A 26,808-nucleotide genomic window follows, 5' to 3' on the forward strand; every position below is an offset into this window, starting at 1 on the left:
CCCCCCACCCCCACCAAAAACTAATGGCCAGATTCTCGGGTGCCACAGTATTTTTGTGCCAAATTTGGTTAAAATCGGTTTAGCGGTTTTTGAGTTATCGTTTTACAGACAGACGGACAGACAGACAGACACCATGAAAATATTTCGTATTTAGGTCATTTATGACCCAAATAACTCATTTTGAGTGAAATTAAAAAACTTTTTTTTGCCGATCTTAATAGCCTACTATACCAACCTGTTGCTATGGTCGGCTAAAAATGGTAGGCAGAGATGGGAGAAAATATGAAAACCAAAAAAATATTGTCTTCTACTGCTTTTGTTCATTATGAGAGACAAACATAGAGTGAATACGTTTAATAACGACCATTTATCTTGTTTAGTCCAATTACTTATTGACCCTATGACTTGATAACATTTTTAAGAATTGAAATGCGTTTGAAAAACATTCATTAAGTTTATGTATTATTTTGCAAGATATGGTTTGATTTTGGTCACTGCTTTACAAAGTATGTTGAAGTTAATATGGAAGTGAATAACAACACTTTATTTTTCCACAATGTTTTAGTTTTTATATTATTTTTGCAAGTTTTATCTGTAAGTAAAATATTTATATTTACATTATTATAATAAGGAATTATAAACTGTTTCTCATTATTGTACTAGTAATTATAACTAACAATATAATTTTAGATTTATGTACCAAATGAAATTGAGCTTACATCCAAGCCTTATACTACTGGTTTAAAAATTAAAACACTTTATAAATCGTATTCTCAACCTTATTATCATACAAATTACAGTAAAGTGTATGTGCATAATAAAAATTATACTTCCAGTATTCTCGACACATTAGAAGCTCCTAAGAGGTAAGACATTCTTATTAATGATTGGTTACAAGAACTAGTTATAAATATGTAGTTTACATATTGTATTATTAATACATATGTAGTATTAATTGTTTATATAAGTACCTATACTGAATGATTTCATCAATTAAAGTTAACTATAAATCGAAATAAAATTTAAAAGTATTTTGGGTAGGTAATGTATCTGTAGCTATACATATGAATATTTACTAAATGCATACTCACAAACAACAATTATTATAATGTCTGTATGCAAAGATTATACAGAACAGTAACAATATTTTTTTAGTTATGGAACTGTTCACCCAGTTTATATTTCAGAGGATAAAAAAGAAAAAATACAGAATATTCTTAAAGACCATAACACTAATATTGTCGACAAGGATACCCTAAATGAAAGAGTTGTTTATAAAAGAAGAGTACTAAAGCAGAAGAATGTTCAAGTGTTTAATAAGTATGAAAATAATCTGCATATTGCAATAAAAACAGGCAGCATTTTGCTTTATGTTTTAGATGTCCAAAAGATTTAACTGGGCAATTTGTTTATGATCTATCCTGCAATCAATATTTAGATTGTTGGAATGGAAGAGGCGGACCAAGAAATTGCGCACCTGGAACACTGTTTAATCCTAAAACATTAGAGTGCGATTATCCAGAAAAAGTGGAATGTTTAACAGGTTTGTGATCAAAACTTGTAGTTCTTTTTTGGCATAACAAAAATATTTAAAGGATATATCGGGTGCCTCTTAAAAATGGCTGACCCCTATCAGCAAAAAACGAGATTTGGTTTGTTAGTATATGACATAAATTAGGATTGATTGACGTATTCAGTTATTTTTGGTCACTTCCTGTTTCACCGGAAATGACCACAACTTTTGAATTTTAAATGGCTCCCTCGGTATTTTTTTAATTTATTCGATAGAAAATGACACACTGAATAGAATGACATATCATATGTAAATTTTTGACATTCCCGCTTAAAAATAAATCGTGTTTTAAATTTCAATCTAGAGTGCCATGCATGTGTTAAAAATGATAATTTTTAATAAAAGAGCCTTGGAAAAATAGATTTAATCGTCTACTGTTTTTCGTGTCTTGTTCTGGCTGGTTAAAAGATGCCCAAATCGTATTTTTAATCCTATTTCAATTTTTTCAAATGGAAGGAGGGTGGCTCATTAGCATATTTTGGAAAAATCATTTTTTACTAATAATTAGGTACCAAACGCTTGGTATTTTGAGTCAAATTGTCGTTACATTTGACTTTGTAGGGAACCATCAAATTCAAAAGTTTTATAGGAAAAGTTCTTATTTAAAGGATCTACTTTCTTTCGCACTTTTTTATTTACCTCCTTTATATTACATTTGATATTTAAACATTTTTTAGGACCAAGTGGAAGCACTCTTACATTACAAAAAACTGCAAAATATGAAACACCTGAACAAGCCAAATGTCCTGATGGTTTTAGTGGTTTGATTCCCAATTATAGCGATTGTGCAAAATTTATCGAATGTAATAATGGAATACAAACTTCAAAGGACTGCCCGCCAGGCACATTATTTGATAGTAATCAAAATGTTTGTAATCACCCTGGACAATCAACTTGCTTTTCTAAAAAAGGAGGTTTTGAGTATGGAGTAAAGGAAGAGTTTGGTGGTAGTACTGACATTCGCTCACCAAATTATGGTTATGGAGGAAATACGTACACAAATCAGCAACAAAAAGGATATTATCCCGCTCACAGTTCTTACACGTACGAACAACAGCAAAGTTCTAAGATTTGTGATCCAACAAACCCATACTGTAAAACTGGGGGCTATGTTGTTTCTGGTCAAAATATTTATACATATCCAGATAATAAAAAATATTATACTCCAGATGCAACGACTAATAATGGGGTAAATAATGGTAATATAACAATTTGTAATCCGAATACTCAGGGGTGTACTCAATTTAGTTCTTTAAGTCCATGTAACAATGAGAATTGTGATCAAGGTACCGGTTCCTCATATAACGAATGGTCCACGGCTGGTCCTCTTAGCGGCACTGTTTATATGCAATATATTATGTGTAATCCAGCTGTTGAGGATTGTTCCAGTTCCAATTTTGTACAAGGAACATTTGTAATGGGACCACAGGGTTCTTTATGCAACCCAGTTAAGCAAAATTGTCACCCTTTCCCTTATATCCCCACTACATATATGAATCTCAATAAAAATGGGGCAAATAAACAGACACATTTACCTGGAGCTTACTACATAAAATATGTGGTTTGCAATCCGCAGCAGGAGAACTGTTCTCAGTTTCGAGACGGAATTATAGAAGCAGCTTATGGAAGACCTTATTCTACAGGATCTTCTAGTTCCAATGTAGCTTCTGGATGTGATCCAAATATTCATAATTGCGACACTGGAATTGCCGAAACAGCTTATGGAAGGCCATCTTTTTCTCCAGGACATTCCAGTTCTAATATGGCTTCTGGATGTGATCCAAATATTCATAATTGTGACACTGTTTCTTATCAAAATCCCCAGAGTCAAGATTGCAACATTCCCAATAAAAATTATAGGTGTAGACAAGGGGACCAAAGATGCTGCGAACAAAAAACTAAAACACAGAAATCTCTGAACGAGGGAGCACACAATAAGCCAAAATGTCCTGATGGTTTTCAAGGTATTACTAAGCATCCGACAGATTGCAAAAAGTTTTTGAATTGCGCGAATGGCATTACCTATGTTCAAGATTGTGGTCCAGGAACACTGTTTAATCCAATCATTTTAACTTGTGATTTTCCCTATAACGTTGATTGTAAAGATGGAGATGTTACTACTACTCCATCCTATGAAGATACCAGTAAGTAATTGAAAAGGCACATTTTCAAATATATCTAGATCATTTTTAAATTTCTAGCACAATATTATTCTAATTATGACCACACAGTTACAAATAATTTTAATCCAAATTGCCAGGGATATGGATGTCGAGATCAACAGAATTATGCTAATATTGGCGGTTCTAATGCTTGTCAAGGAAATCATTGTCAGAGTGGTTTACCAGGGAATATGCAAGGGCAAGGTCAATATTATCCAGCATATAGTGAGTTTGGAGTCAGTGGAAGCACTGACACTGGTACATCAGATTACTTATCAAATGGTAAGAAATACATTTAAGGCACTATATTAAGTAGTGGCTGAGTTGGTAATCTAGAAAAATGTAATCTAATTAATATCAAATACAGGGTGTTTCAAAAAATGTACCATCTCTCATGAGGGGATTCCCCACTTAAAAATAAGATTTATTTTTTATATATTGGCTTTTTTCTCTTGTTATCAAATTTATGTAGGCCGTTTAATGCTAATTAAAATTTGTATCTTGATATTTTGCCGATTTCGATCTCCTTGATGAGATAAACGCAATTTTATTAATCACAATTAACAAAATTAAAATAAAATTAATAAGTTATTTTTTTAATCTGATTTATTATTAAATTTTATTACAATTTATAACATTGATGTTCAGTCCTATCTACAGCAAATTTAAGAAAAATAATGGTATTTAAGATAATTACACCTTGGCTAGTTAATGACATTAAACATTTTTAAAGGTTGCTATTAGATTTGGTTTAAGACACATTAAGAAATTTGAGTTTATTTCACCCAGGAGACCGAAATCGACAAAATATCAAGACAACTTTTAATTGGCATTAAACGGTCCACATAACTTTGCTAACAAGGGAAAAGAGTCAGTAGCGCATATTATTTTTTCAGAAAAATATTCTAGGGATAACCCATATGCACGTCTCTGGTAATATGTCGACACTTTTTTAGCATTTAAATATGACGCACTTCTAGTAACTTTGCCCTGAAAATTTCATTTGAATCGCTAAAAGTAATTGGAAGAAAATTATAATAAATCGACAAAAATGAAGACCTATGTTGATATAAAAAATAAATCTTATTTTTACGGGAGGAATCTCCCCACGAGAGATGGCACACGTTTTTTGAAACACCCTGTATAAAGTAAAATTGTATAAATGATCAAAAAGTAATACGATTAAGCTTGTTTTAACAGGCTTAGAGGAGATTACATTAGATTTCCTAAAAATACTTCTGGGTTTTTCGTCAGCAGAAGAAAATCTACAAAATAAAAAAGTTATTTTTTATTTTGTAAATTCACTTTTCACGCAAGACAGAAGTCTTTACAAGAAACGAACTCGCCACAAAGGTATAGATATTATTTACATTTGATTTATTTTAAATGTCAAAATGTAAGTCGGCTTGGTCTAAAAATTCTAAATTTTAGGATATTACTTTGTTCCTATTTTAAGTAAAAAATAATTTGTATCTGTATTTTTAGATAATTAAATCTATGTTTTCAATTACAGGTTTTAGTTCTCAAAGTCAACATACAAAATCGACTAATTGCCAGGGTATTCAGTGCCAAAGTAGTTTTGGTGCCCAAGGAAATCTCGGTTATATAGGAAATTCAGGCTATTCGTCACAAGGTGAGGTAGATAAACTCTCAAAACAAAAGATACTCAATGAAAAAAATCTTACATATTATGGCACAGACACAACTGTCTGACGCACGAACATGCTTAGTAGGCGTTGCCAGACTTATGAGCGTTGCCGGTAGAGATGGGTTGTTATTTAACTATCTGTTATTTTACAACAGTTATTTGGAAATAACACAACGCAACCGTTGCTACTTCTAAAAAATAACAGATATAAAATAACGACACGTAGATATCGACCACTCGTGAAACGAAGTCGGCGCTCTGCATCGCCACGAAATCCTATGCCGCTCAAAGCAATTCCAAAAAAAACTAGTATGAAAAATCTGTTATTTCACCAACTATCGATAACGGGCGACGCACCGACAGTCGAAACACAACGGCGAACGTTGCTGCATCGGTCGATGGGTATGCAGCAGCTTAAAAATAACAGTATATAAAATAAGCAGCTTTTTTAAAACAGTTGCAACTGTTGCGGGCATAACGCCTGGCGGTCGAGATAACCGGAGTGGAAAAGTAACGCTGCTGCATCGATCGATTGTCGATGATGGCCCGCAACAGGTTGGAGAATTACGTATTGAAAATAAGCAGTTATTTTAGATACATTGTTTTTTAACCTGTTACGAGCATAACGGGCGGCAGCGGTCGAGATAAGCGGAGTTGGAAAATAATAGCTTTTTCGCCTGTGTGGGTCGATCGCGGTGTACGGTGGCGTTAGAATTCAATTATTTAATTTTTAATACATATTTTTTTGCGTAAAATAGTTTGAAACTGGTTTTATTTTGTCGGATTTCTGGGTATTTTTTGGCATTAATAATGCATGGCAAATAAAAATAATTATTAATTATAACTGAATTAAAGAAAATTGTCTTGATTAAGCTTGTGTATTAGAATCGTTTTGAGCAAGTTTATTTTACTATTTTGCTTTCTGCAAATTTATTTTTATATATTTATTTACATCTTAAAGTTTTTGTTTTGTCAGTTTCAGATTAGGTTTTAGAACTTAGTTACTATGTTTCAGTTACTTATTTTTTTTATTAATATTTTTAAATATGTACTTTCATAGTTTTTGCTACGTTTTAAAAACTTTTCAAAGACAATTTTACTTGCCTGTTACCAATAACGATATCAAGAAATTTTATTGTGAATGATGATTAGAAATTTAGTTATTAAATGAATTAGAACTTTGGTGAGTAAAAATATTTAGTGCTTTTCAACTACATACTTAAATAAATAAAAACTGTCTAAGATCATTATTTTTTTTAATTAGTAATGTTGATTTTTTTTAATAATTATTTTCTTAATTACTAATAATATAATAAACATATTCTAAAAATTAAAACAGAGTTTAATTTGCTTATAAATTTGATATTTTAAGTACCTACATTATTTTTTATTAAGAAATGAATATGAAGATTTTTATGATTTTACTACAATTTGGACAATGCATATGATATTTTAGGTGTTTAACATTAAAGTCAAAAAATAACAGAAACTTGTTATTTTAAGCTGTTATATATAACAGTAACAGTTTCAACTGTTAATTAAAAATAACGGTTTTGCCCACCACTAGTTGCCGATCATATGCCGATTTTTCGAGAGCGTTGCCTGACTTATATACCGATCCCGGTATATGACTAGTTGACAGACAGAGAGATAAAATAAAAAGCGGCATACAGTGTTGCCGGTTCGTACGTGAAATAACATAATAAACGAAGATAATATAAACTATTTTATACGACGACGTCTTGCTTATGGTGTGTGAGATACGTGTCGACTAAAATTGCTATATGTACTGATTAGTTTTGAAGCAGCCGGCGCCCCTGGATATTTACTTTCTTAAGTTATTTCTATTTATGTTTACATTGTTAAAATATTTTATATCTTAGGATCAATTAATAGTGGTAATCAGAACTGTCAAGGCACTGGTTGTTCTTCAAATCGTGGTAATCGAAATTATGCTATAAGTAATCAGGATCAAATCGCCCCTTGTCAAGGATACCTGTGTGATACTAACAATTCTCAGGATATTAATCAGAACAGGAGAAATTATGTCCAAAATAAAGGTAACTTATTTATGGAAATATTTTTTTACTTTATTTTTACTGTGTTTTTAAAGGATCTATAAATACTCCTGATAAAAATGCCTGTCAAGGATACCAATGCATCACTAACCAGGGTCAGAATATTAACCAAAGACCGAATGTTAATCAAAACAAAAATATAGATGATCATAGTCGTATAAATCCAGAGCAGGCCTCTGCTGGCGTACAAACTGGTATAAATGGTATTGTTTATTTTTTAATTACTAGTTAAATATATTTTTAATACACTCAAATGCAAAAAAACACAACGGAAAAATTTTTGGTCTATTTTCATGAATTTTTTAGCGAGCTGTATATAATTATGTCAACTTTAATTCGTAAACTCAGTTCTTTATAAACTTTAGTATTTTGCATATTATACAGGGTTAATCGAGGAGTTGTTTTTTTACCTTAACCTTAAAACACCCTGTGCAATAATTTTTTTGGTAAGATGCTCTTAATATACCTTATAGAACCTATGCAATCGCGAAAATCGTCTAGCCGTATAGTGCATATTTTCGGCAACATACTAACAGAGAATAAATAATTAGCTTTTTGTAAAAGATGCACAAAATACTGCTTAGGATATATGTATCCAGCTAGTTGTATTTAACATTATTTTGGTTTAAATTTAAGAACACCTAAAGAAATCATACATTTAACGGTTAAAAAAGAATAGGAAAACATAAAGCAATATGATATATGCAGCCTCAATGACAGTATGAACGGACATATAAAGGCAGTTATAGCAGCCATGGGAGGCAATACAAAGTATTAGAGTATTTTTTACAATTGTTTTTCTATTTGTAGGCTTGAGTATTAAAGATGTTACAGATATCGTTAGTTCTGTTATCGTTATTAATCTTTATTAAAACTGGGACAATTAAATGTAGTATAGAATATCCAATGCGGCGTAATACGGCAATATAGTCACCAAAACCATCTCGTCATATTAAAATATTACACATCATTACATCAAAAAGTAATGCTAATTGAAAAAAATTACAAATTGATCGTGATTAAAAATTAACCAAAGCATGTATTGACATGAATACAAAATGCTCAGGAGTCATGGCTCTGATCGAAAAATTATATTTTAGGAAAATTTACAAACAAAATTATTGCACAGGGTATTTCAAAGTTAGGGTAAAAAACAACCCCTCAATTAACCCTGTATTATATGCCAAATACTAAAGTTTATAAGAAACTCGGTTTACGAATTAAAGTTGATAATAATTATACAGCTTACTAAAAAATTGATCAAAATAGGGCTAAAAATAACAAAAATATAACACTTTAAATTTGACCAAATATTTCTAAGTTGCATTTTTTGCATCTGAGTATACACTATCGGACAAAAGTAGAGCAACACTTCAAGAAATATTTGCAAATCGCGATTTTTTAATTATTCATGCATGATAATGTATACAAATACAATAAATTTAAAAACTACGAAGTACGCTATGAGTATCCATGACAACAAGAATTTTTACTAACAAAACAAATGAAGTTATTTTGACATTTAGTTTTAAATGCTTAATAGTAACGCGTCAAAAGTAGAGCAACATTCAGATACTTCATTCCAAAGAAGGGTTTTAGCAAAAGTAAAGCCCAAAATAATTCTGCGAGGTTTATTTTATGTTTTTTTAAACATCTGTATGCTGGATTAGTCATGCCAAGAGTAATTCCAATTTCAAAAGATTTGAAGCAAAGAGTTGTGAATGCATTCATGGAAGGTAACAAACAAGCCGATATTTCAAGACAGTTTGTGTTACCCCAGTACAGTGTGTATCTAAAATACTTTTATCATATAATAACAGGGGACACTTAGAAAAGTTGCCAAAATCGGGAAGGCCAAAGAAAACAACAGTAATGACCGACAGACGCATCAAAAGAATTGCTAAAAATGATCCTTGGAAGTCCGCACCTAGAATTATTGCCGAAATTACGGTTGGTATACGAACAGTACAAAGAAGATTAATAGATGCGAAGTTATTTAGTAGACGTCCAGCCAACAAGTCGTTAGTTTCGGAAAGAAATAGAGCAGCAACGTTGGCATTCGCACGTCGGCATTTATACTGGACCGTCAATGACTGGAAAAAAGTTTTCTTCAGTGATGAAACGCGCTACAAAATATTCAATTCTGATGGAATGAGACGTGTGAGGCGACCAATCAATCCGAGGTTTAATCCTAAATGCGTAACACCTACAATTAAGCATGGTAAAGGCAGTGTATTTTTATGGGGTTATTTCTCATGGAATGGGATAGGCTCTATATACACTTTATTTATGACACGATGGATCGATTTGTTTATAGGGATATCATGCAGAAGGTCATGCTTCCTTATGCAGAATGGGAAATGCCACTGCGTTTTATTTTCCAACAGGACAACGATCCAAAACACTCTTCACAAGTTGTTCAACAGTGGTTTAGGGAAAATGACGTTCGAGTTTTGCAATGGCCAGCACAATCCCCAGACCTTAACCCCATCGAAAATCTCTGGGAAGAAGTAGAACGTCGTATTCGTACCCAAATGTTTCCAAATAAACAATCCTTGATAGATAAAATTAACGAAGTTTGGACAAATTTTCCCGAAAATGTCATTCAGAAGTTGATTGCTTCAATGCCGCGCCGTTGTCAGCAAGTTATTAATAATAATGGATATTCTATCAATTACTAATGTATGACTTTCAATTATTATTGTTCTTAAATGTGTTAAATATTTTTTGTTGAAATAAGACACAATAAAATTTGTTGAATACAATTTGTTGTTCTATTTTTGTCGCCCCCATTCTTATCAACTTTTATAATCAATATTATTTACCATTTTTAAACTGATTAAAAGTACACCAAAATAGTACTAGTACTAAAATAGTACTATAGTAATAGTGTAAGGATAGTGTTTTAGTAAACATAGCCGAAAATCACAACCTAATAATTTTTTTTATTCAAACATGAATAAAAATGAACTTTGTTTCTCTACTTTTGTCCGATAGTGTATATTAAAATTTAGGTTACAGAAGAGATAATGAAAACAGCCATATAATGAAGATACCTTCAAAGAATAGTGGGTACCAATCAGTTACACCAGTGAACAAACTTGATAGAGTGACTTACGGAGGATTCAATAATGAAAAATCTCCGGATTATGTTGATATTTTCAGTCCGGATGAAACCAGGAACTTTGTTTATGCTACAAGCACTCAAAAGCCCACAAATAAACCAGAAAAAGCTGCATGGGCTCCTTCTTTTAACGATTTATTTAGCACTGACGTAAATGCCGATTATGTTTTTGAATATGAAGATGGCGAACCGGTTACATTAGCTCCAGAAAATGTGAAAATTGATAAAAAGATAAAATCTAGATGCGAAGATAACGATTTTGTTTGCGATAAGAGAACGTGTATTTCTAAAAATTTTGTTTGTGATGGAGAGAGGGTAAGAAATGACAATATCACGCTGGCAACCAAATACAAGGTGTCCCAGAAATAAATGCAAGTATTTTAACTGGTAGTACAGTTCAACCCCAGAAACACGCCTATGAGTTTTTTTTTGGCGAGAAATCATTTTTGGATTTTTTTTTAGTTTTTAGTTAAAAAACATAATTTCTTGATAATATGGCACCATAGGTAGTAGGATAATTTACAAGAAAGAAAATCCAGAAAAGATCCAGAGGTTCTCAAAATTTGAGCAAAAAAAATTTTTTTTTTGGTCATTTTGAAAGTAAAATTATTAAGTTATTTTGGACTTATTTGAAAAACGATAAAGAGAAAATATGATTATTTTATCGATCTACCACCCCTTAAAATACTTCCACTTATTTCTGGGACACCCTGTATATTATAATACTATATTGCTAGTAAGGAACAGAAATTGAAGCCAAATTTTTGAGATGCAATATAGTCTTATAATATATTTGCTAGCAACTCTTAGTTTTGGGTCGGCATTTACATGTGTAGAAGTGAATCCCTTAAAAATCTTATTAAGTCGGAGTGAGAGAAATGCGACGATGTGTTGTTGCGGCGTTGCCACAACAACTACTGTAGAAATGCACTTATTTTCAAAGTATTTTTCGGAAAGATATTTACTTAAAATCATTAGACATGTATCTGGGCATCTGAAATCGAGTTATAAGAATATCGTTAGGGTAATGAAAAAATGTTAGTAATCGCGGTAATTTGAACATTTAACTTTTTAACACATAACACGCCATAACTCAAAACTACTTTAGATATTGAAACGTTCTTATTTTTATTTTGAAGTTCGGATCTTTGAGAATATGTTTAAATGAGAAAAGTTTCACAGGTTTGTTTCTGCTGCCTTATTCCCTTCCATGTCTTTTAGCAATGTGCACAGTTACTCGATTTTTTTCATACTGAACTTTTGGCAACGTTTTTACTCATGATATAATAACGGAAAGATAAGATCTTTGGCGGTCGCAAATCTGTTCTCCGCGCGCATGACGTCACCCGGGTAGTAATTTTCTGCTGTAATAATTAAGCTCCGCACACTACATGCTTAATATCTTATCTTTCCGTTATTGTATCATGGTTTTTACTATTCTCTGTTCAGTATATTATAAATGCACTGTACTCTTCTTACATACGGAAATCTCGACCCAAACATATCGCTTGCCGACCCTAGTATATATTTAATATTTATGTTTAATGCGTTTTTGAACACTTTTAGGATTGTAGTGATGGAAAGGATGAAAAACACTGCCAGAAGTATTTAAACGATTTTAAGCCATATAAAAACTCAAGACTTGATGTGTTAGAAAAACAGAGATGGGATAATGTTAGTCATGCGACTTGCGCCTTACTTTGTGCGGATAGTGTACAATTTGAGTGTAAATCATTTAATTACCGGTAATATTTCTAAGTTATATATTTAAACTTCTGTTTAAAAAAAATAAGGTCTTCTTGCGTCTATTTGTATTTTTTATTTATTTTTGTTTTGTTTTTTATCTTTATGTTTAAGATGCCCGGTGGCGTAGAGAGGCTCTCGTCAACTAATCTCAAGGCTGTGGGTTCGAATCCTACACCCGGCATTTCATCAGCCGACTATTTTTATTAAAACAAAAATAGTTTGGGTACCTAGGTCGACTCAGCCTTAAATGAGTACTTGGGATTCACAATCCTGATATACTAATAGGCGGTTGAAGCGTAGTGCTAGCCACATTACCTTCCTTGTATACCGAACGGCTCTAGCATGGCAAGCTGTACCTTGCTACTCCTAAGGCGTTAAACGCTATATACGGGAGCTATTATTATTCGTTTGCGCACGTATTTTTGTACGGTATAATATGTAAGAAACGGCGGTGATGCAAGTTTCTAACACTCTATTGGTTTGTTAAAGATTGAGGTGTCGTCTTACTATTGCTGCTGTTTGAAGAACGACAGCCTTCTGGAGTTGTATATAGAGTAACGGTGGAAGATCTAACTTTTTTAAACTATGGTGGAGAGCCTTTGGTATTACGCCCGTTGATGAAATTATAATGGGTACGATATTCACTTCGTTTTGCTTCCATAAACTTTAACTTGTTCAGCTAGTGCGGTATATTTACTTTAACTTCTCACCCATGTAGACTGCAGATTATGGGTGTTAGGAATCCCGACATCTATAAGGTGTTAATGCCCTCTCTTTATGGTGAATGTTAGATCTGGTCGGTTATGCGGAGTTGTTTTGTCAGTAAGTATACTTCTGTTCCAGTAGAGTTTAAAGTGGGCATTTTCTAACACATTTTCAGGTTCATATCTGTAATAAGGTGTAATATCTTCTTTTAAATGACAAAGGGTTGCTAACTTTGATGAATGATTTTCGCTACTTGGTCGTAAGTGTCTTTGGAGGTAGGAGGTTGGCGCTAGCACTGACATCCAGCTGTCACGTGCTGGATAGTTTCACCAGGTTCATGACATCTTCGGCATTGATCTACTACATTCGGCTCTTTTAGGATGAATTTTCTGTAGTTCCTCGTAGCTATGACCTGGTCCTGGATTGATAACATAAAACCTTCGGTTTCGAGGAACAAATCCGCCTGAGATAACCATTTGTTCGACGCATCTTGATCTACATAAGTTTGGTTAAGCTCATGCGGAAATCTCCCATGCAGTACTTTCGAGTCCACTCCTCGACTTTCTCTCGTTCGTAGATTACATCCGATGGGAGCCTGATGTCAACGGCATGTTGAAGATCTAAAGGGGTGTGTTTGTTATCTGCTCTCACCACTGCTCGGTGAAGACCTGATGCCTGGTGCAGGAAGCGCATTGTTGAAGACCATAGATTTGTTTGGCGTGTAGAAACCTTAAATCAATTAGACCTCTCCCACCTTTTATTGCGTGTGGGAGGGTTAATCTCTCAACTGCTGCCTTAGGATGATGCGCCCTAAATTTTGTTAGTGTAGTTCGCGTTTTGATCTGGATATTTTCAAGTTCTGTTTTCGTCCATTTTATAGTCCCAAAAGTATGAGATTATCGGAATTGCGTAGCTGTTGATAGCCGTAAATGTATGTTTTTTCCATTTAATTTAGACTTAAGTATATTCGTCAGTCTACTAATATATATAGAGGTGATTTTCTCTTTAATATCTTTTGTGCTGTAAGCGTTTACCTTTGAGCTAGTCCAAGATATTTATATGGGTCTCATGTTCTTCCAAGGATCTGATGATATCTCCATCACCTAAGTCGAATCCACTAGATATTATTCTACCTTGCTTTATATTAAGTAGCTTACATTTGTCCAAACCCAAAGGACATTTGGATATCTTTAGAGAAAGTCTCTTTGTAATTTCAAGAAGGTGTTGAAGTTGTTTTTCATTCCCTGCAAACAATTTATAATGTCGTCCATGTACATCAAGTGACTGATAACATGATGTTGAGTCTTGTCATTACTTTATATGGAATCCGTAGCCGGTCTTATTCAGAATCGAAGACAGGGGGTTTAGTGCCAGACAAAACCATAAAGGGCTTAAGCTGTCACCCTGGAAAATACCCCTTTGGACACTAATCGGTTGTGATATGACTATTCCCTTTGGTTTTGATTAATTTCTAGAACTGTATTCCACGTAGACATTAAATGTTGAAGCATATTTATAATTTTATGGTCAATCTTATATATCTGTAGTACTTTCAGGAGCCAGGAGTGCGGTACCGAATCAAAGGCTTTTTTATAATCGATAAATGCCGTGTAGATATTTTGTCGTTTGTTAGCTGCTTGCTCAAGTATTACTGAGTCTATTATGAGCTGTTCCTTGCATCCTTGAGATTTTTTATCCTATTATTATTATTATTATGATTATTATCTACAACATCACGTTTAAAAACGGCCAATTATATTCTAATTAATTTTCGCCGGAAGTATACCATACTTCTAAGGCGAAACTTGTCTTTTTAATAAATGGTCTTTCTTACAATGTGAGCTGTTTTGAGCAATACTGTTTTCTGCAGTTGGTAAAGATTGTGTTGTCCAGGTAACTCTTCTACGATCTTCTGTATGGACTTTGATACCAATCCAGTTGCTCCAATTATTACAGGAATGATTTTCGCGCGCATATTCCAGAGTCTTTGTATCTCAATTTCAAGATCACGGTACTTTATCCTTTTTTCTGCCTCTTTCTGAATTAGATTGTAGTCAGATGGTATTGCTACATCTATGATGAAACACACGTTTGTTTTCTTATCTTTTATAATAATATCTGGTTTGTTCGCTAGAATAGTTCGATCCGTCTGAACTTGGATGTCCCATAACACGGTGACATCTTGAGAGTCCTCTACTGGTTTTGGCTTATGATGGTACCATTGTTCCTCTGTCGGGAGGTTGTGGTATTTACAAATATTCCAATGCAGGTGACTCGCTACTGCATTATGCCTTTCCAGATATTCTTTCTTGGCAAGAATAGGACATGAGGAAACAATATGGTGGACGGTTTCTTATTCAGTTCTGCATAGCCTACATTTAGGGTCTTGTAGTGTTTTAGTTATTTTTGTTTTAAAACAAATAGTAGCTAATGCCTGATTTTGACAAGCTGTAATAAGGGCTTCAGTTTCGGGTTTCAAATCTCCGCGTTTCAGCCAGTTCCACGACATTTCTTTGTCGACATGTTCCTTTTTCGATTCCCTCAGTATTTGTCCATGCATTCTTTTATCTTGCCATTTGTTTAAAGTGTCCCTAACAATTCTGCTTTTGGTTTTCTTTTTTGCGTCTTTTACTCTTTTAGTTTTCATTTTTAGTGGGTCAGTTGCCCCTACTTTTTCTTCTTCTGGCAGTTTTCTCAATATTTCTTCGATCCTTTGTTCTTCATGCTGATATACGAACTTCATGAATTTATCGTTTTGTTGTTTCTTCAGCAATATGTAGTTCACTAATCCCACTGATGTTAGGTAAATGAGTGATTCAGTCTGCACTAATCCTCTTCCTCCTTCATTACGAGGAGCATAAATCCGGTCTATGTCCGCTCTGGGGTGTAACATTCCATGTATTGCCATCAGTTTTCTTGTTTTAGTATCTAATTTTCTCACTTCCTCTTTTGTCCATTTGACTATCCCTATGCTATATTGTATAACAGGTACTGCCAAACTGGTTACTGCCAAGCATTTGTTTCTCGAACTTAGTTCCGTTTTTAAGATAGCTCTGACCCTTCTGCAATACTCTGTTTTAATTTTTTTATTATTATTATTATTATTATCTTTATGTTTGTCGAACTTGTTAACAAGTTAAAAAGGTGGTGTTTTCGGTACAATAGTGCTACTGAACATACTCTTTTTTTATCCATTATTTTTGTGTTATGTTTTATCTATATCTGAAGGCATATGGATGACTATTTATACACCTCTTGGTATTTTGTCGAACCCACGTCGTTTATCAATTTAAACAATTCTGATTCTAGACAGAATAATGTACCTGATGGCACGATTCATCCACATCTGTAGACATGGATGGCTTCTTTTATACTGTACCAGCTGTATACGCAACGTAGAGATCTAGTTCCCCACGTGTTAAACAATAATTAATAACTGTTTGCTGTTTGTATTTTTTAATGGCAGTTAACAATTGATAAATATACTACATTAGGTACAGTACGTCTGTCCGTTCTGTAGCTACGGGGTATCCGTGAGAGGGGAAACGATATTCTCTCGATGTTTTTCGTAAAAAATTAGACGACGCGTCCCATCAATAAAAATTCGACAAATTTGCAAGTAGCCAATAAAATGAGTGGGCGGAGCGATTTGCGGTGACGTACTCGTCAAGTCGACGTATAAAATATATTGTTGTTTATTTAAATGTTTTTTGTCCGCATTCCTTTCATAGACACAGATCCAGCAGACGTACTGTACACTAGCACATACTCGTATAGTCTACCTATGTAGAATGTAGAATGTTTAGGAGGGCGTTTCTTGTTCAGTATTATTAACATCTAAATTATTAGATATTAATATATCTGGTATTATGGTATTCTGGTATATTGTCGATTTTAAAATAATATTGTTTCTATCTTATTTTTTTATTATAATTGGCATAATTAAGAGGGCTATTGATACCCTGTTATAACAACAAGGTAATTAAGTGCTTATTTTTTCGTATTTACTATAATTTTGCTAATATCTTCGGTTTGAAAGAAGATATGAAGATGCGGTTTTCGCTGACTTTTTAAGCTTTTATTATTCTTTACGATCAGCTAAAATAACATATACTATCGCATTTAATTTTTTTTGAAAAAACGCGCAATGTTTGTTAAATTATAAGACAGCGCCCCCTAGCGTCTACTTTCAAAAGCTTCTTATTATTATTTTTATGGTGTAATATAGAGTAAGTAAAGCTCTTTTAAACGAGTTCTCGCTTATTGGATTCTGATCATCCAGTCCGGAGTTATTTACATTTCAATAGAAACAGATCTAACTTTTCCCCACCGCTTTATTTTAGCAGGTAGGGGAAAATGGCTCTAACAAAATAAATCCAAAATTGACTAAGATTATGAAGCTATTATTTATAGTACCCCTTACCTAGGTAAAATTTTGTAAAAATTATATTTTCTTATTTTCCATAGCAGTTGCGCCCTCTAGCGGCCGTTCTACAAACTTGAAAGTAATTTTCAGCAATTTCTCATAGCCTCTTTAGTTATAAATATTTTTTTCCGTAGGCACTAAGGCTAATACAGCCGAGAGCTATTCTTAGTGGGACATCTTATACCCTCTTGTCTTTTAACCCTTATTTTTTTTCTAAGAAATCGATAATCACTCTATTTTGTAGGTGCATAACATAATAATATATCTAAAATTGACTTATTTTTTAGACGTATAGATAGATCTTGCTTCTTAACAAACGAAAATATAGGCGGAACTGGGGCACTGAAAAACTATTATCCTTGCGACTACTATGAAAGAAAAAGTACGTCTGTTGACTGTACCGATATACATAAGTGTCCCTCTGGCAAATGCTTGACTAGCGATCAAGTATGTGATGGGTAATATGATGATATAGAAATTTGAAAGATAAGTTTTAAGTGCTCAATATTATAGATATAATGACTGTGGAGATGGAGCTGACGAGAAGGATTGTCGCGCTTCTGATTTTGGTTATGAGGTGAAATTAGTGGGAGGAAAAGAGAAACATGAAGGTCGTGTTGAAGTAACAGGTACTATGATCTGCTGTGATCTGTGATAGTTAAAATGTAGTGTTATAATAAATTCGGAACTTTATACTTTTTATTAATTCACCCACTTTATAGTTGCAGAAAATTTTAACTTCGGAAATTTTAGAGCGATTATTTGTCTATACATATTGTAATCGCAAAACATTTTCGGATGCATGTCATCGATCATATAGACATTGACACTAAAGTCTATAAACCTGACTAAATGAAATTTTGGCAAAAATGTTTAAATTTGTTGTATAATTTAAGATACCGAGCAGCTCTTCATTTTACTTTACAGAGCAAATGATTGTAACAGATAGTTTATTTAGATTAAAGCTGCAAAAATTAGTTTAAACCGAATGTTATTATCGCTATATTGGTTATACTGCGCCGTTTTCAACAAGGTTGTCGTTTATTATTTTACAATTATCCTAATGTCAAGTCATTATTTTGTATAATACTGTGTTTTTGAATCTTTGGTGAGTAATTCTCTTTTTTTTGCCTATTTTCATAGTCTTTTTTTAAAAAATTGTACTTTTAATTACAAACAGTTATTTTAAGAACTAAATATTCGAGTTTATATATTGCATTTCTTGAAGTTGTGTGTTGAAAAAATGCCGAAGCATTTAAACAGTCGAAGCAAAGAGCTTGTAGCTTCCCTGATAAACTATTTTGAACGAGAACGTGACAATAAAGGTCCTTTATTACCTTTGACTGCAGTCAGAGAAGTAAGTTTGATTGATAAGCACATTACACCACTTTCAAAGTTATTTCTACGTTAGTTTTTATTAAATTCTATGATTATTAGTTTGTGCATTAATAACACTCTCTCTTACTTGTTATTTCCACTTATGGCGTTGTAAGATGTACATCAATAAATTAATAAATAAATAACCCATAATAACGCTTAGAATAATGTATCTTCATAATGGACTAGTTTTTGCCTTATATGTGATAAGTAAAATAAAGTATAAAACAAATAAGTCAATTAATTACTAAAATATTAGTTACTAAATTACAAATATCAAAAAATGATATAATAAATATATTGTTTGTCACTTTTAAATTAATATTCATCTCATATATCTATCACAATCTGGCAGCGGTGTCGCCATCGCTTGTCACTCAAAGTTGATCACGTGCATCGGAAATTGTTTTGCGATTACCATATGTGGTCATTACTCCATTTTTTCGAAATTTATTTTTTTATTATGATATTATCTGATTAAGTACAATCTTTATCCATTCAATATAATGAGTACAAAAGAAAACTTAAAATAACTGTTACTTAAGTATGTAATTACTACACTGTTTACTTAAGTATGTAATTTAAATTTTTAGTGTTTGGCATAACGGGATATATTTGTGATGATCAGTTTAAAACCACAGATGCCAATGTGCTTTGCAAAGAACTAGGTTTCCCACTTGGCGTTGCTGAAGTTAAAGGTAAATTATTTACATAATATTTTAATTATACAGGTTAAAATATGCTCATAGATTAAAGAAACAAGTTTAAATTGGAAAGTGCCCATAAGGACAATGTGAATAGTATTTGGCGCTATTCTGACAACGGTCGATCTCCAAACTTTCTGATAATTTCGGAGCGGTTCGGCTTTTCCGGAATTATGTCGCCAAATATTACTTATTTAAATTTATTATTATTTTCTTTTAATTTTTTAAATAAAATACAGTGTGTTGCATATAAGAAACTTTATTTTATGTAAGGATATGTATGAAATACCTATGAAACATTGGAAACCGACGTTATGCCACGATCCACGATGGTTTTTGCAGTTCACAGTTCACACAGTTTTTTAAGTTTTTAATACTGCTTTTTCACAATTATCGCGGGTCTGAGTAAATAAAATTTAAATTAAACTCACAAGATATATATAGCAATAATTACTTTCAAAAAAGAAGCTTTAAACACTTTTCGGTATTTTTTCAACGAGGGGGTTTAAATCTTGAAAAATTTTATAATTTTTGAAGACTCTGACTTAACAACTAAAACATCCTTCATTCATTAAAATTAAGTAGAAAACAGGATATATAGCCCCTTTTCACAATATAGTATACATTTTCTTTATGCTTTTATCACTGTGTTTTTTAAAGGTAACTCATATTTTGCGAAAGATATCGAAGAAAATAATACTCTATACATGATGGATGACATTGAATGTATAGGAAAAGAGACTAGTCTTATGCACTGTAAATTTGCTGGTTGGGGTATACATAACTGCGGTGATCATGAGGCAAGTTTTATGTGCAATATTAATTTGTTTGAATACACTTTTTTGTAAAATTGGCAGATTGCTGGAGTTATTTGCAGGATACCCCAAGAGCAATGTCAAGAAGGGTATTGGAAATGCGATACAAGAAATGAATGTGTAAAATTGCCATTTGTGTGCGATGGATTGGATGACTGTAGTGATAATTCAGACGAAGCTAGTTATCATTGTGATGTAGGTTTTGTATTATTAATATTGTGATACGTTAAATTTATATTAACTTAATTTTACGTAGGCACCTATATCATTTAGGTTAGTAAACGGTAGTAAAGATAGCGAAGGTCGTTTAGAAGTTAGACACAATGATATATGGGGATCGGTTTGCGATGATGATTTCAATGAAGATGCGGCAAAGATAATTTGCCAAAACTTGGGATATAGAGGATCAGCTTATGTAAAGAAAGATGCTTACTTTGGAAGAAGTAAATATATTCAAATATATACATTTCCTATTCTATTATTTGTTATATTAGGTGACGGACCTATATGGCTTGACCAAGTTTCATGTTTTGGCAACGAAACATCTATTGAAAAATGTGCTCATTGGGATTGGGGTGAACATAATTGTGATCATTCAGAAGATGTAGGAATAGTTTGTAGTAACGAGATTAACCAAGTTGAAGAAAGAAAGAGTCGTAAAAAATCGGTTTCTCAGAGTATTAATATGAATTGTAAGTGTCAGCAATTCCAGGTATTGTTATAGTCTAAGAGGGAGCAACGTTTTCGAGAAATTATTTTAAGACGTCTCGCTCCTTGCTATATCTTTTACTATGCTCTCTGGAACAGCATGCGGCCCGTCTGGCTGCCGATACCCGTTGCGTTCACTACTGCGCATTGAAAGAAGATTCTATGTTTTTATTAGTTCTTTAAATTCTAGTATTGAATATAAATCGAACATGTCTTCATAGCGCAGTGCGTACAGTTTCCGACCACGAACCGATAATTTAGAGTTCGAATCCGGGTCAGGTCAAAGACTTTTTTTATTTTATTTTCGTTTATATTCTGATAGTAAAGTATTAAATAATTCTGGTAATTAAAAAAAAAAACAAATATCTAATACTTTACTATCAGAATATAAACGAAAATAAAATAAAAAAGTCGTTGTCCTGACCACGATTCGAACTCTGAATCATCGGTTCGTGGTCAGAAACTCTACGCACTGCGCTATGGAGACATGTTCGATTTATATTCAATACTAGAATTTAAAGGACTAATAAAAATATAGGATATTATTTCAGTGCGCAGTAGGGAACGCAACGTTTACCAGCAGCCACACGGGCCGCATGCTGTTCTAGAGAGCATAGTAAAAGATATATCAAAGAGCCAGACGTCTTAAAATACTTGTTTTTCCGACGTCGCTAGCTCTCGTACTATTAGTTTACTAATTAGTTGAATATTAGATGGTAATCAACAGTCACTTACACCAAAACAATGTGGATACAGAAATGACAACATATTCTTGCAAGGTGGCGATATCCATTTTAGAGTAGTTCAAGGATCCGTTGCAAAACCAGGGGAATATCCTTGGCAAGTATGTAAAGGTTGTATCTAAATTATATTAGATAAAAATTTTAACATTTTCAGGCTTCACTAAGGATAAACAGCCATGGCAAGTCAGCTCATTGGTGTGGTGCAGTGGTAATATCATCTAAATGGGTACTAACTGCTGCTCACTGCTTGGAAGGTTATCCTAAAGGAGCATATGTAATAGTTGCAGGGGAATATAACATAGATGAAGACGAAGGTTTGGGAAAACAAAATAAAAATTACTCTTCATTACTCTTAGTAATTTTTAGGTACTGAACAACAAGTTTATATAGAAGAATATTATTTGCATGACCATTTTCGAGAGGGGCATAAAATGGGTAATGACATTGCTATGATAAAATTGAAGGGTAATGGTTTTAATTTGAACCAAGATATACAACCAATATGTTTACCGGACGAGGCTTCCGATTATGAACGGGAATTGAATTGTACGATTTCTGGTTTTGGTACAATACAAACTGGAAAATCTGGTAATATTAATATTTAGTTTTTGTTAGCGGTTTTATTAAAGTTCTTTTCTGCGTAGCTTATTCACATAAACTTAGAGCGGCTTGGATACCAATACAAAAATTTGATGTCTGTAAAATGGCGCATATATATGGTTCAGCTATTACTGAAGGGATGATATGTGCAGGCGATCTAACTGGCGGTATTGATGCATGCGATGGAGATAGCGGGGGACCTCTGGCCTGTTTGGATAATGGTAAGAAATTTGTTTATTAAATTAATACATAATTAGTAAGCTAATTTATTTATGGTTAGGTTTATAACAGTAAGAGCCAGACACATATGATTTGTAAGAATTTCACCAAAAATACTGATAATTCTATAAACTTGCAGATTTTGATGACTCTAAGCTATTTAAATTTGACCATATAACTTTAGGAATAATTGGTGTTGATAGTGTTAGATGTTAAAGTAAACACTCTTTCATTTCCAATTATGGTATGCCTCCCTCACATATTTCGAAAATTTCTTTGTAGTTGGGTCCATTATTGTCTATTGTTGACTATGCGGGCCCAAGTTATCATTCCTAATAATAATAATAGCTCCCGTATATAGCGTTTGGCGCCTTGGGAGTAGCAAGTTACAGCTTTCCATACTAGAGCCGTTCTAGCCAGGATTGTGAATCCCAAGTACTCATTTAAGGCTGAGTCGACCTAGGTACCCAAACTATTTTTATTTTAATAAAAATAGTCGGCTGATGAAATGCCGGGTGTGGGATTCGAACCCACTACCTTGAGATTGGTAGACGAGAGCCTGTACCTCTGCGCCACCGGGCACCATCATTCCTAATTTCCTAATATCATGGCCCCATCTCAGTTTGGTCTTCTTTAGGTCTCTTAATTTTGCGTGGGTACCATGCTGTAATTTTTGTGGTCCTCCTGTCAAGGTGTCCTACCCATTGCCACTTGAGGGATTTGATTCTGTGGATTACATTATTACCTGGGTCTTTTGTCGTGTCCACTCTATTCTTTTACGGTCTTTCTTGGTTATTCCCAGCATATTTCGTTCCATTGAGCGTTGTGCGACCTGCAGTTTCCTTATAATATCCGTTTTAAGTGTCCAGGTTTCGCATGACTTGTAGTACACATTGGTCGAATGTTTTCTTCTTTAGATAAAGTGGCATTCTATATTTGAATATGATTGAGTTTCTTCCATAAGTACTCCATGCTAACTTAATTCTTTGATTTCAAAGGATTGCTTTCAAAAGATTTCCTGGAATTCTTTGATTTTTGATTTCTGGTAGTAGAGATCCCGAGCTGTGTATTAGTTGTCTCAAATATAAATATTCTACTATTTTCAGTATTGTGTTATTTAGTAGAATGTCTTTTCTGTCTACTAGTTCGTTGTACATTACTTTAGTTTTTGCTAAATTCTTACTATAAAATATGTATATGTTATATTATTTCAGGGGTGTTTACTCTATATGGTTTAACATCATGGGGACAAAGATGTGGATATGCAAACAAGCCTGGAGTATATGTGAAAGTATCTTTTTATAAAAAATGGATAGACAAAATTATGGAATTACATTCATAGATACTTTATTTTTAATAATATGAAATATGGTATTAGTATTTTAGTGGACGAGTTATATGGATGTGTAATATTTATATATCTTAACAAATATATGTATATAACTTTTTGTATTATATTAAAATATAAATAATTTAACCCTATTCAGATCGAATGTGGATTTTGAACAGCAAATTCTTACTTTTGATTCATTTAATTGAAAAAGCTTTCTTACTAATGATAATTTTGGTCTAATTTTATATGTTATAGATACTAACTCAAATATACTAACGCGGGATTGTCATATTTTAAAAATTAAATTTTGAGTCTGTAGATTTACATTTTTAAGTTCCAAAAAAAACAAGCAATATATTTATAAATCATTATTTCCATATTTATGCATTCAGAAATTGTGCCAAATGCAATAAAAATTTTCCATTGTTTTTGCAACAAATTATTCTTGCAAGGTCGGCTGAGAATTTTTCCTATTTAGATGTGGACTTCCTGGAAAACACAATATTAATAAGCACGCTGAACAATATCGGTACCTAGCTAATTTTAATTACAGTATTTGTAGAGTTGCCGCATCTAAAGATGGGACTGGCCAGTGTTATCAACGTTTTTCCTGGTGAACCTTTTTTTTGGCGGTAAACAGTGCCAAATAATTTCGCAATATAGGCTTGGTGTATCGTAAACGTAAACAACTAGTCTATATATCTCCATATCTATTGGCTTAGAAAAATTAAAAATACCTACCAAGAAAAAAATAAAAAGAAATTTATCATTACAGCAAAATTGCGACAAATCCAATACATTTTTTGCGACATTTTTGTCTCATTTCTGTTTTGTTTCAAAATTCGGAGACTTTTTAATGTCCTGTCTCGAGTCGGTAAAGATCAAAGTATCTATGTTTTGTTCGTATATTTTACGACAAGCCAAGTGCAAAAAAACATTCTTTTTGACTAGGATATATCTTGATATTTTCTTAAATAATGGTTGATACGGTAATGTTCAAACAATTCGAAGAGATAAAATTCTTGATACAAAGCAGCAAACAAGAGCTAAGAGAAGATATTAAAACAGTCAGAGAAGATTTAGCGATACAAACAGAAGCTTTAAAAGAGACTTGGAAAAGCAGGGTTCAAATAATAGAAAAACTAGCTAGAAATAATAATCTAATAATCTTTGGCCTACTGAACAATCGAAACTTAAAGGACATTGAGCTAGCTGCCTGGGTAACAGAGCAATTAAAAACTCTTTTAGGAATAGATGTATATTTAAGTGACATAAATAATATATATTTTCTAGGTAACGACTCAAACAAGCCGTTGTCCACAGTCCGGAGCCAAACAGTCCGGAGCCCACCGAGAACGCTGTCTTCTCTCTGTCTTTCGGCGCCATGTCGACTTGCCAATATCCACTCTTCAGATCTAACGTAGAGAATATCGTTGACCCCGCCAGCGTGTCTAGAGTATCGTCTATCCTCGGCAGGGGATAACTATCCTTCTTGGTAACATTATTGAGCTGCCGTACGTAAAGAAAGAAACCCTTATAATCGTCAACGAGAGTTTTAGCTACGAACAGCTAGTGGAGAGAGGGCATAAAGAAAACGACTCAGACAACGAAGTATTTACTGACGTTCCATCAACACCTTCCTTGAGTGCCCCGGGTACATCTGTATACGATCCACCAGTTGAGGCGCCTAGATGCAAAACCAGATATTTCCAATTTTCTGATTTTTGCTGTAAATGTATGGATATTTTTATTTTCATAAAAATGCATCGATTAGAAGCATAACCAACATTCAAAATAAGTTATTTCGCATACCAAATCTTGGATAAATATTTCTCTGAAGTTCAAAGCAAGATATATACTGTTACGTTTTTCGTCGGTTCCGTGTTAGGTTAGGTCGAGTCCACACCGGCCCGCAACAATACAATGATATAAAACACGCCAAATGCAGATATATCCAGCAACGTACAAAATCAGATATTATCCATACGATATCCATGCGGAATATTATATAATAACCAAAATCAGTTATATCCGTGGTACGGTTACGTCGTTGCTGGCTAACTCTGTATTATTAGTTTTATTGTAAACAGTGTGGTGAGAAGACTTTGTCGTTCAATATTCAAAGTGTTTTTAGTGTGTTTGTTTTATTATAATTAGGAATATGACTGCCCCGACAGAAAGAACCCCTTATTTAGCTCGAAAGAAAGTTAAAAATGACCAAAATATGGAGCATCTGCTGTCATGCATAAGATGCCCTCATACATGTACCCTTGAAAATTTATGGAACGCCGATGAAAATGCTTTAGACGTCGCCCGGTACTGGGCTAAAGAATTTTAAATTATAATTGTACATTATGTACCTATATGGTCCGGATACGAAAAAGAAAAAAGAAAGAAAGACAAAGAGCTTTAAATGCTTTCAGTTATCTAATCTTGACGTAACTCAATTTCATGCAAAATTTTACAAGTCTCGCATCAAGAAGGATCAAGATGCATATATCTTCAAACTCTGCACCATAAGGGTTCCTAAGAGAAGACGTCCACCGAAAAATAAGCGAGATAGGTTGAGAAGCAAAATTCAAAATCAGATATTTTATGTTCTCAATTTTAAAATCAGATATATTCATTTTGTTTATCGAGTTAAAATCTCTAAAATATAATTCTACGATTTTCAAGAAAATATCAACAAAAATCATATTCTAACCCCTGATACAAACAATTCAGGGAAAAATTGAAAATTGTGAAAACGACAGATTTTTGCGGTTTTCTCAATTTCAGTTATGACGGATATATCTGATTTTGCATCTAGGCGCCTCAGTTCAATCTAGTGGTATCGAGCGCAACAAG

At 33.2% G+C, this 26,808-nt stretch overlaps 1 protein-coding gene across 1 annotated transcript; it reads left to right on the forward strand.

Annotated features, from left to right (window-relative positions):
* Window positions 1-451: 451 nt before the first annotated feature.
* LOC115885063 lies at window positions 452-24,076 on the forward strand. The gene is made up of 23 exons (XM_030903825.1): window positions 452-594; window positions 691-866; window positions 1,156-1,320; window positions 1,380-1,543; window positions 2,251-3,717; window positions 3,775-4,017; window positions 5,249-5,368; window positions 7,267-7,443; window positions 7,497-7,664; window positions 10,476-10,900; window positions 12,152-12,330; window positions 17,750-17,920; window positions 17,976-18,091; window positions 19,433-19,537; window positions 20,204-20,343; window positions 20,401-20,553; window positions 20,615-20,801; window positions 20,853-21,050; window positions 21,780-21,910; window positions 21,964-22,123; window positions 22,176-22,397; window positions 22,454-22,630; window positions 23,843-24,076. Exons 1-23 carry the CDS (start codon window positions 523-525, stop codon window positions 23,968-23,970), a joined length of 5,244 nt encoding a protein of 1,747 aa, XP_030759685.1. The 5' UTR covers window positions 452-522; the 3' UTR covers window positions 23,971-24,076.
* The last annotated feature ends 2,732 nt before the right edge of the window (window positions 24,077-26,808 follow it).

This window comes from Sitophilus oryzae, unplaced genomic scaffold, assembly GCF_002938485.1.
Source record: "Sitophilus oryzae breed Bouriz unplaced genomic scaffold, Soryzae_2.0 scaffold_359_pilon_pilon, whole genome shotgun sequence".
Lineage (NCBI taxonomy): Eukaryota > Metazoa > Arthropoda > Insecta > Coleoptera > Curculionidae > Sitophilus > Sitophilus oryzae.

Bases quoted from the DNA above. Each gene is read 5' to 3' on its own strand.
- LOC115885063 (XM_030903825.1), top strand. From the start codon at position 523: ATGGAAGTGAATAACAACACTTTATTTTTCCACAATGTTTTAGTTTTT. The intron at 3,718-3,774 runs GTAAGTAATTGA...TTAAATTTCTAG, and splicing joins TCCATCCTATGAAGATACCA to CACAATATTATTCTAATTAT. The intron at 4,018-5,248 runs GTAAGAAATACA...TTTCAATTACAG, and splicing joins ATCAGATTACTTATCAAATG to GTTTTAGTTCTCAAAGTCAA.